The sequence below is a fragment of the Anabrus simplex genome, chromosome 2 (assembly GCF_040414725.1).
Source record: "Anabrus simplex isolate iqAnaSimp1 chromosome 2, ASM4041472v1, whole genome shotgun sequence".
Lineage (NCBI taxonomy): Eukaryota > Metazoa > Arthropoda > Insecta > Orthoptera > Tettigoniidae > Anabrus > Anabrus simplex.
The window spans coordinates 586,106,956-586,123,003 of NC_090266.1; the positions used below are offsets into that span (position 1 = coordinate 586,106,956).

At 41.5% G+C, this 16,048-nt stretch overlaps 1 protein-coding gene across 3 annotated transcripts in view; it reads right to left on the reverse strand.

The window, feature by feature from the left end:
* stac (C2 and C2B_Munc13-like domain-containing protein staccato) overlaps positions 1-16,048 on the reverse strand; it is a 338,745-nt gene that overhangs the window by 276,043 nt on the left and 46,654 nt on the right. Inside the window, exons 1-2 of one of the 3 annotated variants that reach the window (XM_067140967.2) lie at positions 7,355-7,466; positions 4,895-5,077 (exon numbers count right to left, since the gene is read on the reverse strand). The exons of 1 other annotated variant lie outside the window; for it this stretch is intronic. In XM_067140967.2, coding sequence (XP_066997068.2) covers positions 4,895-4,980 — 86 coding nt within the window. In that variant the 5' untranslated portion in view covers positions 4,981-5,077; positions 7,355-7,466. Of the gene's footprint in view, positions 1-4,894; positions 5,311-7,354; positions 7,467-16,048 lie in introns of those variants that run through there. One more of the 3 variants, XM_067140966.2, reaches the window with a different exon arrangement.

A 16,048-nucleotide genomic window follows, 5' to 3' on the forward strand; every position in this document is an offset into this window, starting at 1 on the left:
ACGAAGTGGGCCATTCGCCAACGCCGTGTCCCATTTATCGTTCGCTACGTGCGCAGCACAGCGGCGCATTTCACACCATGAGCATACCTCAGTGACGTCAGTCTACCCTGCAATTGGCATAAAGTTCTGACCACTCCTTCTTGGTGTTGCATTTGCTCTGTCAGTCAGTGTATATAATTGATTATTAAAGTAGAGTGTTATAGATAAAATAATGAACTATGCCTCCCAGTCCTAACGAAGACATTAAGGATTAAAATAAGGGACAGCTTAATAAGTAATTATTAGTTGCCAGGCTGCATGATAGTAGTAATAAATGTCGGGTACAGAATGTTTAAAAGTCACCTGCAGCAATAATCGATTTAAGGAACTTTTGCTTAACTCTTTTTCGTACGAAAGGATAAACTTCCAAGAAACCTAAGACAGAACTTCTAGAACCGAGACACTGGTGGATTGGCTTTATCAAATTTTTCACTGGATATACGATGTCAAATCACTTCGTATGCAATTTCTTACCTAGCACATCTCTATTCATCTCTTTCACTAACACCAGTTCACCGTCTCCTCAGTCATCTGCCCAAATGAGTAAACTATTGCAGACATTTCACACATCCGCAGATTTTTTCTGGAGGCAAAAGTCTGTGGAAGTGCAGTGTCGATTGGGTTACATTCACCTCTGCGCAGTAGGTCAAGAAAGTGTGCAGCCATACATACACCTGTACTCTCCATGAGCCATTAGGCTAGAAAAGCCATCTTATCTTTACTATACTGAAATGAAATTGCGTATGGCTTTTAGTACTGGGAGTGTCCGAGGACAAATTCGGGTCGCCAGATGCAGGTCTTTAATTGGACGCCCGCAGGCGACCTAGCGCGTCGTGATGAGGATAAATTGATGATGAAGACGACACATACACCGAGCTCCCGTGCCAGGGAAATGAACCAATTATGGTTAAAATTCCGGACCCTGCCGGGAATCGAACCCGGGACCCCTGTAACCAAAGGCCAGCACGGTAACCATTTAGTCATGGAGCCGAACGTTACCATGCTATGCTAGTGTAGTGGAGAGAAGTCAGCTGATCGAAATTTATCTTTCAAAGTTTGTGACGTCATCAGCAGTCCAAGATATCCATGTTCGATGGTGGCCGGTTACCTTGGAACCACACGGTTATTTTGTTCAATAATAACAGTTCACCATACTATTATAATGAAAAAACGCATGGTTCCACGGAAACCGGCCACCATGTTACATGGATATCGTGGACTGCGTCACAAACTTTGAAAGACAAATCTCTATCGGCTGACTTCTCTCCAATACAATAGCATAGACTACAGGTAACCTTCCCAGCAGACGCTGCTCACTCATCGGTGGCTCTGTTAAACAAGGGCTATACCAGGCGGTAACAGCCACACGAAATTATAATTTATATACTTTGATGTTCTCTACCGAATGAGTGGCCACGCATGTTAACACGCTAAGGCTATAGAGCCAAATTCTGCATTCGGGAGATGAATGGGTTCGAACCCCACCGTCTGCTGTCCCGAGAATGGTTTTCTGTGGTTTCCCATTTCCACTTCCAGGCAAATGCCGCGGCAGTTCCTAGCCATAGGGCACAGCCGATTTTTTCCACCACCTTACACAATGTCATTCATCCACCATCATTCTTTTCATCATCAGCTCCTCGACCGAGGTTGGTGTCAGGAAGGACACCCGGTCGTAAAAACAGGCTATATCATTTCATCTCATCCCCGTAACAGGAAACGGGACTAAGGAGTAGACATACATACATACACAAACTTCTATGTTGTAAACGTTTAGACCGGACGATTTAGCTCTGTGGTTGATGTCGCATAGCTGTGAGCTTGCATTCGGGAGATGGTGGGTTAGAATCCCATCGTCGGCAGCCCTGAAGAGGGTTTTCCATGATTTCCCATATTCATGCCATGTACCTCGGCCACTACCTTCCCAATCCTAACCCTTTACCATCCTTGCGACGCAGAAGATCTTCGATATGTTAGTGCGACGTTAAACTGCGAGCATAAAAAAGCATACTGTGTGTAAAGCCATTCCTTGAATTACTTGTAGCTTGTTTATAGGGTCGAATATTCAGTGTAGATGCTACTGATTGGATTTTGAGGAGTGTGTTCGTTGTTCAGGTGTACGTGTGGATTGCTTTATAATGTCACCACCACTTTTTAATATGCATGCATTCCCTTATTCCATTACCAAGATATTCTCTGTGTTAAGTGATTGACTATATTCCCTTTACCCGAAGTGAAGTTGCATTTTTTTGGTTTCCTGATATATATCGTCACTGCCGGGACAAAACCTCCTATATGAAATAATTTTAGCTTAGAACTTCGGCTGGTAAGATTCTGTCATCTAAGGTGCAATATCGTGTGCATATTGTCAAGGCATTCTCGCTCTTCACAATGTATGTGCTGCGGGTCAGTATATCTCCAAAACATTATCACATAGGAGGTTTTGTCCCGGCAACGACGATATGTTTTGTCTTTCAGAGTTCATTAGTCTTTTGTTTGTTGGTCATGTTTCGGTAATGTTTGGTACTCATGTTCCTTTTCTTGCTTCCAACGTTGTCCTGCATAACAAGTCACTCAATCTGTCTCGCTACTTTGGCTTTGGTTTGAAGTAGACCTACTTCAGTCAAAAGTGTACCATGCACGGATAGAGATTTCCACTTTTCTTCGTCATTTAATTTTTTTTTAATAAGCACAGAATAAGCGAAATTTCCATTAAAATATTCCGTTATTTGTGCAATTTACATTTTAATTTAAGCTAAACGACTCCAGGTTCTAGTTCATCATTGCTAAGAATACAATTATTAGAAATTCTAATTTTCCTGGCCTATCCGTATGTCACCGCATCGCTGTACTCCAGTCAGCTGATCGTAATTTTTGTAATCACGCCGCAACATGGAAGAGGAGGTGCTGTGTTCTTCTCGCATCTTGAGTATTAGTGTACGAGGCCGGACACGAACTAGCAGAAAATTGGAATCCATCGCATTTCTTGTTTTTAGAAACCTGAACTACTTAGCACTGTATGTTCATAATGACGAATCTCTTACATGTTGGCTAGTCGTTTAACGTCACACATCGACGGTTTTCGGCGACGGAAGGATGGGAATGAGCTAGAACTGAGAAGGTAGCAACCATGACATTAAGATACAGACCCAGCATTTGCCTGGTGTGGAAATGGGAAACTATGAAGAAAAAATCTTCGGGGCTGCCGACTATGGGATTCAAACCCACCAACCCCTGAATGCAAGCTCACAGCCATGCGACCCTAAACGCACGCCCAACTACCTCGGTCTTACACATTAAAGACCTCCTAACTTGTACGTTATTATCTGATTACCTGTTGTGGACGCTTCGGTGTATGTTTGGGCATCTATCACGTTCATACTAGCAGCATCTGAGAGTAGACCTGAGAAGGGTTTAGATATATTGGGCCTTAGCACTACCACACAAATCAATAATTAAGCCCCACCACTACTTCTACAGTTTTCGGAGGAGCCCAAGTGTCCGAAATTTTGTTCCGCAAGAGTTATTTTACGTGTCGGTCCCAGGAATGCACAGAAAACACAAACACAATCTCAAATGAAAACTATATTGTATTACAGGGACCTTGGCCTTAAAGGGCACAGCCGTCATAAATAATATGTACCTAAAACAGTCTAATAATTTCGAATCTAGCTCTTGGCTTAAAACAAAAGTTACGAAATGACTTTCTTTGAACACAAGACTAAAATGTGGTTTTCTCAGAGTCAATCTTCTTATCTTCCACACGATATGTGGCCCATTCAGGCTCACACTGTCATGTAGGCCTAATGTAAAAGTATTGTTTACAGACGACCAGGCGGTGAATAAGGACGTAAGGTCAACCTAAGCAATCTGCTTGTAGAGAGTTGTTATGCATACAAATTGTGATCAGATACGTCGCAAGATTGTTCAAAATTAACAGTAACACTCGTTCTTTCACATAATACCTAAGTCTATTCATTTCTGCGCTCGCGATAGCATTGGGAAGTCCTCGTGTTGTTCCAGCAGTAGAGAAGTTGAGAGCATAACAGTGTACCTCGATAACCTCGGTCCCTGATTACGTAATGCTCTATTTTAAACGTTGTTCATCGCGAAAGAATGAGATGGTCTGTCAACGTCACTTAGCTCATATTGACCAGTGTAAAATGCTGTAGTACCTAAAATGATGGCTAATTTTATTTTCATTTCAGTTCTACCAATAATTCCTATCGATTGCGCTGGAGCGTGAAGTGTAGGTTCGGACGTACGTACTTCAATTAACCTAAATGAAAGATGTATTTGATTTCAATGTATCGTAAATCTTCCTTAGTAATATTAACATTTATATTCATGTTAATAGAAATTCACATAAACATACGAACTTAGTAGTCGCTTCACCCCATACGACAAGAGCCCACTCTCGTAAAAATTGCTGTAATAATATGGCAAAATTTATATAATAATTCTCACAGGCATTCCACACCTAAAAAGCAATTTCTCCTTAAGCCTACCATTCTGAGCGCCAATTTCAGTTAAACACAAGAACTGTTACTTGTACCTATAGCAAAACCAATAGTCCACCTGTATACGTGACTACATTGTCAAATATGACAGAGGGAGCATTCACCTTCAACAGTCTTTCGAATAAAATCTGAATACCGTACGATAGAAATAATAGTTATTTTCTCTAAGGAATTAAAGATGAAGCATAAAAGTGCACGCAAATGTATGAAACTCAAGTACAGCAATTCAGTAATCGACAAAGATGAAAGCGTGGAAACACACATTGGAGAGATTTGGCATATAACCTAAACCCTTAAAATTAAAACTTAAACAAGAAATGAAATTCTACAATGCTCACCTGATATCATGGTCAGTGAAAGTCTTTTTCTTCTCTTCTTCGCCCTTCACTTTCTCATAGAATTGTTTCCACATGACTTCCTCCATGGCTATTTATAGTAGTCACACTATTCACTGTCGACACGAAACTACTGTACACAACTGCTAGGCCGCACACTCTCAGCGTACAAGGCAAGCAATGAATCTGAGGAACGATCACAAAAGCACTCGCACAGGAATGAATAACAACTCAGTGACGGCTCAGGACTAACTCACTTTACTCCTCTAGTCACGGATTAGCCTACAAGTTGAGTTACGTGTTAGTAATAATTTGTTTCAGTATTTAAAAACAGCAATTATAACCAAAAATTGTTCTGTAAACGTGCGTACTGTCATATTAACAGACATGGGCTGTAACGCGACATTGCACGCTCAGCAGTGAGATCCTAAGCGAAGTGAGCGTGAGGTTCCAGCTGATACGAGCCGAGAGCGCTAAGAACCTCCCCTTTAAGTCGGAGTGTGGGAGAGAGAGAGAGAGAGAGAGAGAGGTGCACTTGTGGAGCAGTTAGTATTGTAATTTCCTTCCATTTGACTCAATATTACGATACAGTGCTACATCTTTGGCCAACCTGACATTTGTAATGCTGGTGAGGTGAAGTTTGTGGCCACACGTGGCGATAATGTCAGATAATTTTACAGTGCCCCTTGAAATATTATACAGTAGTTTTCGTGATCTCATGGGAGATAAAAGGAACATCTGGGCGGGGTAGTTTTCAGGTGGATTTGTTTCATATTTAGAATAAAATAAGAGATGTGTGTTAAATGAAGTTCAAGAAAGTTTGAAGCAGATCTGCAAATATGCCTCTGAAGTTTCTCTGGAGCTGCATTTCAATTTTATTATTTTTAGTCCCTTTTGAAATATTTGTTTATTACATCACCTCTCATTATAAGCGAAGATAATGACAAGAGCAGTATCCCATAGAATGTCGAATTTGCACTGATCCTCTGATAGAAAATGCTTTTTTTCCTATTTGTATTACGTCACACCGACACAGATAGGTCTTATGGCGACGATGCGATAGGAAAAGCCTAGGAAGTGGAAGGAAGCGGCCGTGGCCTTAATTAAGGTACAGCCCCGGCATTTGCCTGGTGTGAAAATGGGAAACCACGGAAAACCATCTTCAGGGCTGCCGGCAGTGGGGCTCGAACCCACTATCTTCCAATTACTGGATAGAAAATGAACGGAGTTCTATATTAACCAAAAAAATATACAGAGGAGGCTTCTTTCTTTAGGAGAATTCAATGACTGATAATGACTGCATCTTTTAGAGGTCAAATATTCCTAAACGTTCCGCTTACAGTAAATACATATACGACAGCAGGATAGATATAAGGTTCCAAATTAAATCAAAACATGTTAACTACCAAATATGATCCTACTTCTTGAAATATTTTTAACATCACTATTTAAAAATAATAGTGATATATTTTTCTTTGCTAGAGGCTTTACGTCGCACCGACACAGACAGGTCTTATGGTGACGATGGGGTAGGAAAGGCCTAGGAGTGGGAAGGAAGCGGCCGTGGCCTTCATTAATTAAGGTTCCGTGGTTTCCCATTTTCACACCAGGCAAATGTTGGGGCTGTACCTTAATTAAGGGCACGGCCGCTTCCTTCCCACTCCTAGCCCTTCCCTGTCCCACCGTAGCCATAAGACCTATCGGTGTCGGTGCGACGTAAAGCAACTAGCAAAAAAAATTAAGGTAAAGCCCCAGCATTTGCCTGGTGTGAAAATGGGAAACCACGGAAAACCATCTTCAGGGCTGCCGACGGTGGGATTCGAACCCAATTGCAGTGATATATATATATATATATATATATATAAAGAGAAATAAGGAGCTTCAAATGTTATTCTGACTCCATGAAATAAACAGTCCAGGGAATGCGCTGAATGTGCGGTATTAAGTATGTCGGTACACTAAAGTTCAGCCGTTTTCTTAGCAAGAAGTAGGGTTACACGTTCTCGGAGGTAGGAATCGAAGTTCTGCTTGACAGTGGAGATTTTTTTTTTTTTTTTTTTTTTTTTTACATTTCACTTTAGTCGCACAGGCACAGACCGGTCTTATGGCGTTGACGGTACAGGAAAGGGCTAGGAGTGGGAAGGAAGCGACCGTGGTCTTAATTAAGATACAGCCGCAGCATTTGTCTGGTGTGAAATTGTGACACCACGGAAAACATCTTCAGGGCTGCGGACAGTGGGGTTCGAACCCACTGTCTCCCGAATGCAAGCTGATAGCTACGTGACCCAAACCACGCGGCCACTTGCTCGGTCAGTGAGAGAGAGAAATTATAATATAAAACACAAACAAAGATGGATCAACTAGTGTAGACGTGGTAAAATAATAATAATAATAATAATAATAATAATAATAATAATAATAATAATAATAATAATAATACTGATAATAATAGTAGTATTTTACCGGATAAATATCGACCTCTCAAACACTTATAGCTAGAACTGCAATCCAGTCCACTTTAACTCCTGGCTCAGTGATTAATATAACTAAACACAAATTGTGTTGTCACTCTAACCTAAGGACGAGCCGCCACTAGGAAAATACGTTTTTCCTTATTGTACCACCCGGTAACACGACGGCTCCCAGTAAACTGGACAGCCTCACATCTGTTCTGTGAACGTAGCTGTGGAGTATCGACCTTGACTCTCCCACCCACACAACAGCTCGCCCAACAAACCACACTGTAGCCTAGCCTATACCACCTGACTGGGAGAGATGAGTGTAACCTAAACTAAATGTAAGCGGCGAAGGACCAATTATTTCGCCTTAACCACATTCAACCCTCAAACGCTATACGTAAGATTTTTAAACCTCAAAGAAGCAAAGCAGGAAAGCTTGTAATATTGCGTGACTCTTGATATCGTGATTATAGAAGCAAGACCTCCAATTTTACGTAGATTCCAATCCACAGAGACATGACGTTTCATTACAAAATCCCACAGGCATTGGTGGGATTCAAACCACGACTACCTTGGTGAGAAGTTAGTGATAGTGCCACTTGGTTATCACACCTCAAAAGATAAAAGAGAAGCAAAATGATCACACCAAAAAATCTGCGGATTAACATGTTTCTTACCTAGGAAGAAGAAGAAGTCCGACTCCATGGCTAACTGGTTATCTTTCATCAAAGCGGTCCCGGGCTCGATTCCCGGCCGGGTTGGGGAATTTAACCTTCATTGGTTAATTCCTCTGGCTTGGTGGCTGGGTGTGTACGCCGTTTTTCAACATTAGAATTTATTACAAGTAGGACACCATCCTCACAGATGCGCAGATCGCCCATGGGCGTCAACTTGAATGACCTGCGTCAAGCCTCTAAGGAGGCCATACGCCATTAATGATTTATTTATTTATTTATTTATTTATTTATTTATTTATTTATTTATTTATTTATTTATTTATTTATTTACTGTTCGCTAATCGGCCAACTAGGGACCATGGTATTATACATTCTGGCGTTTATTCAATTTTCGTTTGATCCAGTAGGTTTTCATGAGATCGCTGTGTAGAGCACGACGTTCATCCAACCTCTTTACACCAGTTGGCCTTTTCTCATCCCGGAAAGTCCCAAAGGTTACGATCGATGCTTGTTTTGAAAAGTTCTCGTTTGTGCGCGTCATCAAGTCGTAGGCCCATTTCTTCGATGTATTTCGTGACGTTAAAGTACTAGGGAATTGTTGTTTTTGGTTCTGAGTCAATATGATTAAAAATGCGTTTTGTCCATCGAGAGTCATCCATCCGTCGAAGGTGACCGTAGAAGCAATCCCTGCGTTTTCGCATTATGTCCGTGATCGTCTCTATCTTTAGTTGGTATTTGAAGGTGGACAAATACGTCAGCCTCGTGTCGGTATATTTATTGGCTCGTAAAATAACGCCTGCGGGACTAAATTTCGGCACCTCGGCGACTCCGAAAACCGTAAAAGTAGTTATTGGGACGTAAAGCAAATAACATTATTATTATTATTATTATTATTATTATTATTATTATTATTATTATTATTATTATTATATTTTGCTAGGGGCTTTACGTCGCACCGACACAGATAGGTCTTATGGCGACGATGGGATAGGAAAGGCCTAGGAGTTGGAAGGAAGCGGCCGTGGCCTTAATTAAGGTACAGCCCCAGCATTTGCCTGGTGTGAAAATGGGAAACCACGGAAAACCATCTTCAGGGCTGCCGATAGTGGGATTATTATTATTATTATTATTATTATTATTATTATTATTATTATTATTATGTCCTGTGTGGTGTAGTGGTTAGCGTGATTAGCTACCCGGAGGCATGGGTTCTATTCCCGGCTCTGCCACGAAATTGGAAAAGTGGTACGAGGGCTGGAACGGGGCCCACTCAGCCTCGGGAGGTCAAATGAGTAGAGATGGGTTTGATTCCTACCTCAGCCATCCTCGAAGTGGTTTTCCGCAGTTTCCGACTTCTCCTCCAGGCAAATGCCGGGATGGTACCTAACTTACGGCCACGACCGCTTCCTTCCCTCTTCCTTGTCCATTCCTTCCAATCTTCCCATATCCCACAAGGCTCCTGTTCATCATAGCAGGTGAGGCCGCCTGGGTGAGACACTGATCCTCCTTCCCAGTTATATCCCCCTACCCATTGCCAACGCTCCAGGACACTGCCCTTAAGGCGGTAGTGGTGGGATCCCCCGCTGTGTCCGACGGAAAAACCAACCCTGGAGCGTAAACAGATTACGAAAGAAAGAAAGAAAGAAAGAAAGAAAGAAAGAAAGAAAGAAAGAAAGAAAGAAAGAAAGAAAGATTATAATTCGTATTTATTATTCTTTTATTATTATTAATTACTATCTTGAGTAGATTTCTTGTCTGGATTTTCTTATGTAGATCCCGTTTTTTGTAGTTTGGGCCAAGGACAGGTATGTTGTGGAGAAAGTTTCTCTCTTGGTGAGCACATACAATATTTCTTAGAGAGGATAAGGCATTCTGACGCATAGATAGATTCCGGGTTGACTACAGTGTTGTAATGACGAATTTTGGTATTTATAGAAAAGCACTTTTTGTTATACATGTTCCGGGTTGTTTAGAAAGCTACTTCCAATTTTTATCACTATTATTATTATTATTATTATTATTATTATTATTATTTGCTCTGGCCGTTCAAGCCTCTGCATTTAGTCCGTTTGATTGGATCCACTCACCGGTATTTCAGCTTATGCACAAGGTATATTGTTCTGTATTTGGTGTATAGTTGGGTCGTGTTGTATTTTATGTTTGGCATCAATTCCGTCCTTTCAAGAAATATCCGCAAGCCTGTTTGTTTTGCTACCTCTTACAGCACATTCATTTCTTGTGTTGCAGTTTCAAAATTTTCTGTCTCTATTGCTGTCTAGGAGTGGGAAGGAAGCCATCGTAGCCTTAAATAAGGCACAGCCCTAGCATTTGTCTGGTGTGAAAATAGGAAACTACGGAAAACTATCTTCAGCGCTGCCGCCAGTGTGGTTCGACCCCACTATTTCCCGATTGCAAGCTGACAGCTATGTGACCCAAACCGCGTAGACACTAACTCGATCATCTCTCTTGCTTACTCATTGGCGTCCGCAATGGAATTGGACGAAAATCATTGCATTCATTCTTTCAGATAATACTGTAATAGGGCTATATTTACTGCATGGAGTAGGTTTAAAATGAAACATCTTCCCTTTATCAAATAAGGAGCACATGCCTTTTCCAGATACAGTAAGGACTGTCTGTTATTCTTTAAGGGGATATCTATAATTACAAAAATAGCATCTCAGATTGTAAAGATCATAGTGAAAAATCACTTTTACACACAGGAAACCTGCATAATGGGTAGATAAAAGGGTTTCCGAAGAACTCAGAATTGGTTACTGACATACTAGCAGGGAAATTTATTTTTAATAAGACAGTGTCACTGTAGAGAAGACGTAATCTGACAGACGATTTTTGAAGAAAGCAATGTATGTAAGAGTAACATGTGGTGAGCCAGGAAAGTACCTACCAGTACTATCTACTTGACTATGTCATGAGTGAAATTAAGCAACTGTTCGCCTCTGTGGTGTAGTGGTTAGCGTGATTAGCTGCCAACCCCGGAGGCCTGAGTTCGATTCCCGGCTCCGCACGAAATATTAAAAGTGGAATGAAGACTGGAACGGAGTCCACTCAGCCTCAGGAGTTTAACTGAGTAGAGGTGGGTTCGATTCCTACCTCAGCTACCCTCGAAGTGGTTTTCCGTGGTTTCCCACTTCTCCTCTAGGCAAATGCCGGGATGGTGCCTAACTCAAAGCCACGGCCGCTTCCTTCCAATCTTCCCATCTTCCACAAGGCCCCCGTTGAGCATAGCAGGTGAGGAAGCCTGAGCGAGGTACTGGTCCTCCTTCCCGGTTGTATCCCAGACCCAAAGTCTTACGCTCCAGGACACTGGCCTTGAGGCGGTAAAGGTGGGATCCCTCGCTGAGTCCGAGGGAAAAACCAAACCTGGAGGGTAAACAGATTGCTAGTGGCTTTACGTCGCACCGACGCAGATAGGTCGTATGGCGACGATGGGATGGAAAAGGTTATGTCTCAAAACTCACGAGTCCCAAAACTCACGGGCTAAAATTAGTAACAAATAGTCTCAAAACTCACGAACACAAACTGGTCGCTAAAGTAAACATTCTAATGAGTCCCAAAACTCACGAATACAAACTGGTCACTAAAGTAAACATTCTAATGAGTCTCAAAATTCACGACTCCGGACAGCAGGTGCTTGCGATGACCGCAGGAGGGACGAGCTGCGCGATGAATCACGCTTCCCTTCAACCCATGTTTTTCCACCGACTTTTAGCATGGTATTTCCCACGTACTATTAACAGGAATTATCATCCTACCAAAGATCAAATTCCCCAAGTGTAACACTGATCTTTATTTAGTTATTTTGCTTGGTGCCATCGAACAGTGCACAACATGCAATTCATTTCTTCACAAAGAGGTAAAATAAATTTAGTGTACAATGGTTATAGGTTTTACAAGCAACGAGAGAACAAGTCGGGCGAAACAGTATGGTTTTGCTATAAAAGACTGTCATCCGCGTGTGCCGGTAAAGTGATAACTGCAAGTGACAATAGTGTTTTTAGTGAAACAGTCCACCAGTGTGTACCTGATGAAGCAAGCCTCGATGTGTACAAAGCAGTCAGCCAGGCCAAGAAACGAGTTCGCGAAGAACATGAAACATCAGTTACACAGGTAAGTTAAACATTTTTTTTTTTTTTTTACATGTTGGTTACGTCGCACCGACACAGATAGGTCTTATGGCGACGATAGAATAGGGAAGAACTAGGAGTGGGAAGGAAGCGGCTGTGGCCTTAATTAGGGTAAAGCCCCAGCATTTGCCTGGTCTGAAAATGGGAAACCACGGAAAACCATCTTCAGGGCTGCCGAAAGAGGGATTCGAACCCAGTTGCTTGCCCCTGAACTCGCAGCCAACTCACTCGTTTTTATTTTTGAAGAGTCCGCAGACGAAATTAAAGACCGTTAAAAATCGCGCGCGTGTCTGCTCGTGCATTGTAGCTAACAGCCTGTTATCTGTGTCGTTTCAATAGAAATTGAGCCGATGACCTAGGTGTTAGGCCCTTTCAAACAACAAGCGTTAATAGAAATGGTTTATAAATTATATTTGTTCCGAGTAAGTAAGTACTTAAGACATATTGGTACTATTGGTTATTACTGTAAGTTAGGTACAAGAAAGAAAGGATAATATTTTTTGTTACAGGTCTACACAGAAGAATTTGAATCCTTGCAGCAAAGAGGATATGAATTTATCACCAGGGTACCTCAATTTTCCAGTATAAAATCATCACTCTACAGGCACCGAAATAAAGCCCAGGGAGTCCAAAAAGAGCCAAAACATCGAAACGACATTAATTTAGATGAAGACACTCTACGCATGACCGATGGCAGTACATTTCTTCTTGCAGACAACAGGGATGGAGAAAGAATATTAGTATTTTCAAGCGCAAAGGGAAGAGAATGTCTCAAAGCGCATAGGACATTTCTAATGGATGGTACTTTCAAAAGTTGCAGCAGCCAGTTTTCACAGCTATATACAATACATGCTGATCTTGGAAGCACCAGCGAGGAAACAAACATAACACCTGTCATATTTGCTCTTCTCCCTAATAAGACCACGGGAACATACGCTAGATTATTTAATATCATAAAACATGAGATCCCAGAATGGAACCCAAATGAAATAAACGTCGACTTTGAGGCAGCCGCTATCAAAGCAATAAAAGAAGTATTTCCTTCTATCAAAGTGCAAGGATGCTTCTTCCATTTATGTCAAAGTCTCTGGCGAAAGGTTCAGGAAGTCGGCCTCACTGAAGCCTACAAAACGAATCAGGAAGTCCGACAAACAATTACAATGTGTGCGGCACTTGCCTTCCTACCGCCTGAGGATGTAGACGAGGGGTGGATCTACATTCATAGTAACGCCCCCGAAGACCAAATGTTGACGATATTTTTTGACTATTTTGTCGATCATTGGCTACAAAATCTACTAGTTCCAGTGGAAACGTGGAACTGCTATAACAGAAGACACAGAACAAACAATTCTGTGGAGGGGTGGAATCACCAAATAAACAATGTTCTGGGAAGACCTCACCCTCGAATAAAAAACTTAATAAAAGGGCTTAAGCAAGAAGCTGAGAAATCAGATAAGAAGATTATGAGGATTGAGTTGAACCTAGAGGGTTTAAAAAGAAGAAAGAAATACTACCAACTTGATAAGAGGATCGAACGAAACACAAAAAAATATGAGGAGACAAGAGATGTAGGTGCATTTCTGAGAGTCACTTCCTTCATCCTTAAGATGGGTTAGACAGAAAGTAAATCTTTTCTTGTTAAATTAATCATGTAAATATGTAGATAAAAGTAATGGAAATAGTGAAAAAAGACCAATTGAACCAAATTAAGCATACTAAACCAATTGACAGAAATATATAAATAGTAAAAAAATATAAAAATACATAAACATAAAATGCATTGAAAAAGACAAAGCTTTACAGCGGCTTATGGAACTAGGCCTTCATTTGAAAGGCCGAGTGCGGTTATCCGCGCGGGTCCATGGCGTCCGTGGGTTTCTCAACCCCCTGTCGCGTATACTTTGTATGAGGCTACACGACAGGCCCACCTCTTGATGAGAGAGGTGCCAATTACAAGAGGGCACGCAGTTCCGGCTGGCGCTAACAATGGACCTTGTCACAAAATTCCGATTAAATTTTCAAATATCTACAGTCGTTATGTGGGTAGGTTGTAGTGATTGAAAAATCGAATGCAAATTATTCGCTTATTCGATTATTTAATTTTATTCTATTAATCCATTTGCTTAATTTTTCGTTTATTCAATTACAGTATTTCTTCGATTCGATTATTTTTTCGATTATTCATTTGAAATTCCATTCGAATGACTAGGGCAAATAGATAGTGAACGTTTTCGAAATAATGGCACGAAAAGTAATTCTAACGTCATCAACTCATCAATCTCAAAATCACCTATCTCCACCCCCTTAAAGGAATTGCACGGGTAGGACGAACGGTCTCTGATAAGCTTTCCGAGAATAAAGCGAACTCATGCTGCTCACGTATGAATGAGTCGTGCACTCAGATGACATTACATAAAATGCAAAGATTAATATATTGCATCACGCGCCCACGCCGTTACGCGAAGTGCAATGCTATAGTATTGGCTACTTGGCTCACCAAATTTCTCAAGTCGTAAATTAAAATGCGTCAGAATTTTCTATGGCGAAGTCGTTGGTCGCTATCTTTGAAATGATTTCGCTAAATAACTTCAAAGAGACTCCAGATCGATGATGATGGTGATATTTAGTGATTTTGGTTCTTTCCCACGCCAAGAAAAAGTGTAAATGGTCAATACAAATCAGTAAGGGTTGAAAACAATGAATGTTGGTGGTGGTACTGTAAAATGAAATGGTGTATGGCTTTTAGTGCCGGGAGTGTTCGGCTCGCCAGGTGCAGGTCTTTTGATTCAACGCCCGTAGGCGACCTGCGCGTCGTAATGAGGATGAACTAATGATGAATACAACACATACACCCAGTCCCCGTGCCAGCGGAATTAACCAATGATGGTTAAAATTCTTGACCCTTCCGGGAATCGAACACGGGACCTCTGTGACCAAAGGCCAGCACGGTAACCATTTAGCCATGGAGCCGGACTTGGTGGTGGTTATTACTGTTTTAACGGGAAACCTAATACCGTAGGGGTTCGGAAAAGAACAAGAGTTGACTAAGGATAGATGAAAGCAAGTAGACTGCCACAAGTGGGTGGAAGCAATTCCCGGATTCAGCAAAGGGCCCCGAGGTCGCCAACCCACGTTCTCTTGCTCAATCAGTCAATCAATCAACCAATCACTACTGATATGCATTTAGAGCAGTCACCCAGGTAGCAGATTGCCTATCAGTTGTTTATCTAATCTTCTCTTAAATAATTTAAGAGCTCCTGGGGCCCCTTTTTAGTCGCCTTTTACGACAAACAGGGGGTACTGTGGATGTTATTCTGCCTCCCCAACCCACAGGGTAAAATAATGGGTGGTAAATGAAAGAGACAGAGGTGTATAATTATTATTTTTTTAAAAAAAATATTTTGCTGTTGTCTTAAAGCCATTTATAATAATGGCGTGTGGCCTCCGGGGAGGTCTGCTGCAGGTCTTTAGAGTTGACGTCGTACAGGCGATCTGCACGTCTGTGAGGATGAGGCCCTACCTAAGGTGAAGTCTAATGCTGAAGACGGCACGAACACCCAGTCCCCGAGCCATAGGAATTAACTAATGAAAGTTAAAATCTTCTACCTGACCAGAAACCGAACCCGGGACCCCCTGGACCAAAGGCCAGCATGCTAGCTGTTCATGAATAAAGCCGGACGACATCAAATTAAAGTAGGTATATTGCCCGCTGTCAGTAAAAAGAAACTGTCAGTTGGTAGTACTGGGGCTTAGATTCATTATGCGGCCAAGGCGGCATTTACTTTAATAAGGAATTTTATTTAGAGATATACATCAAGACAGTTAATTCACTCATTTAGTTTCAACATTTGGAGATTCATTTGGAAAAAAGGC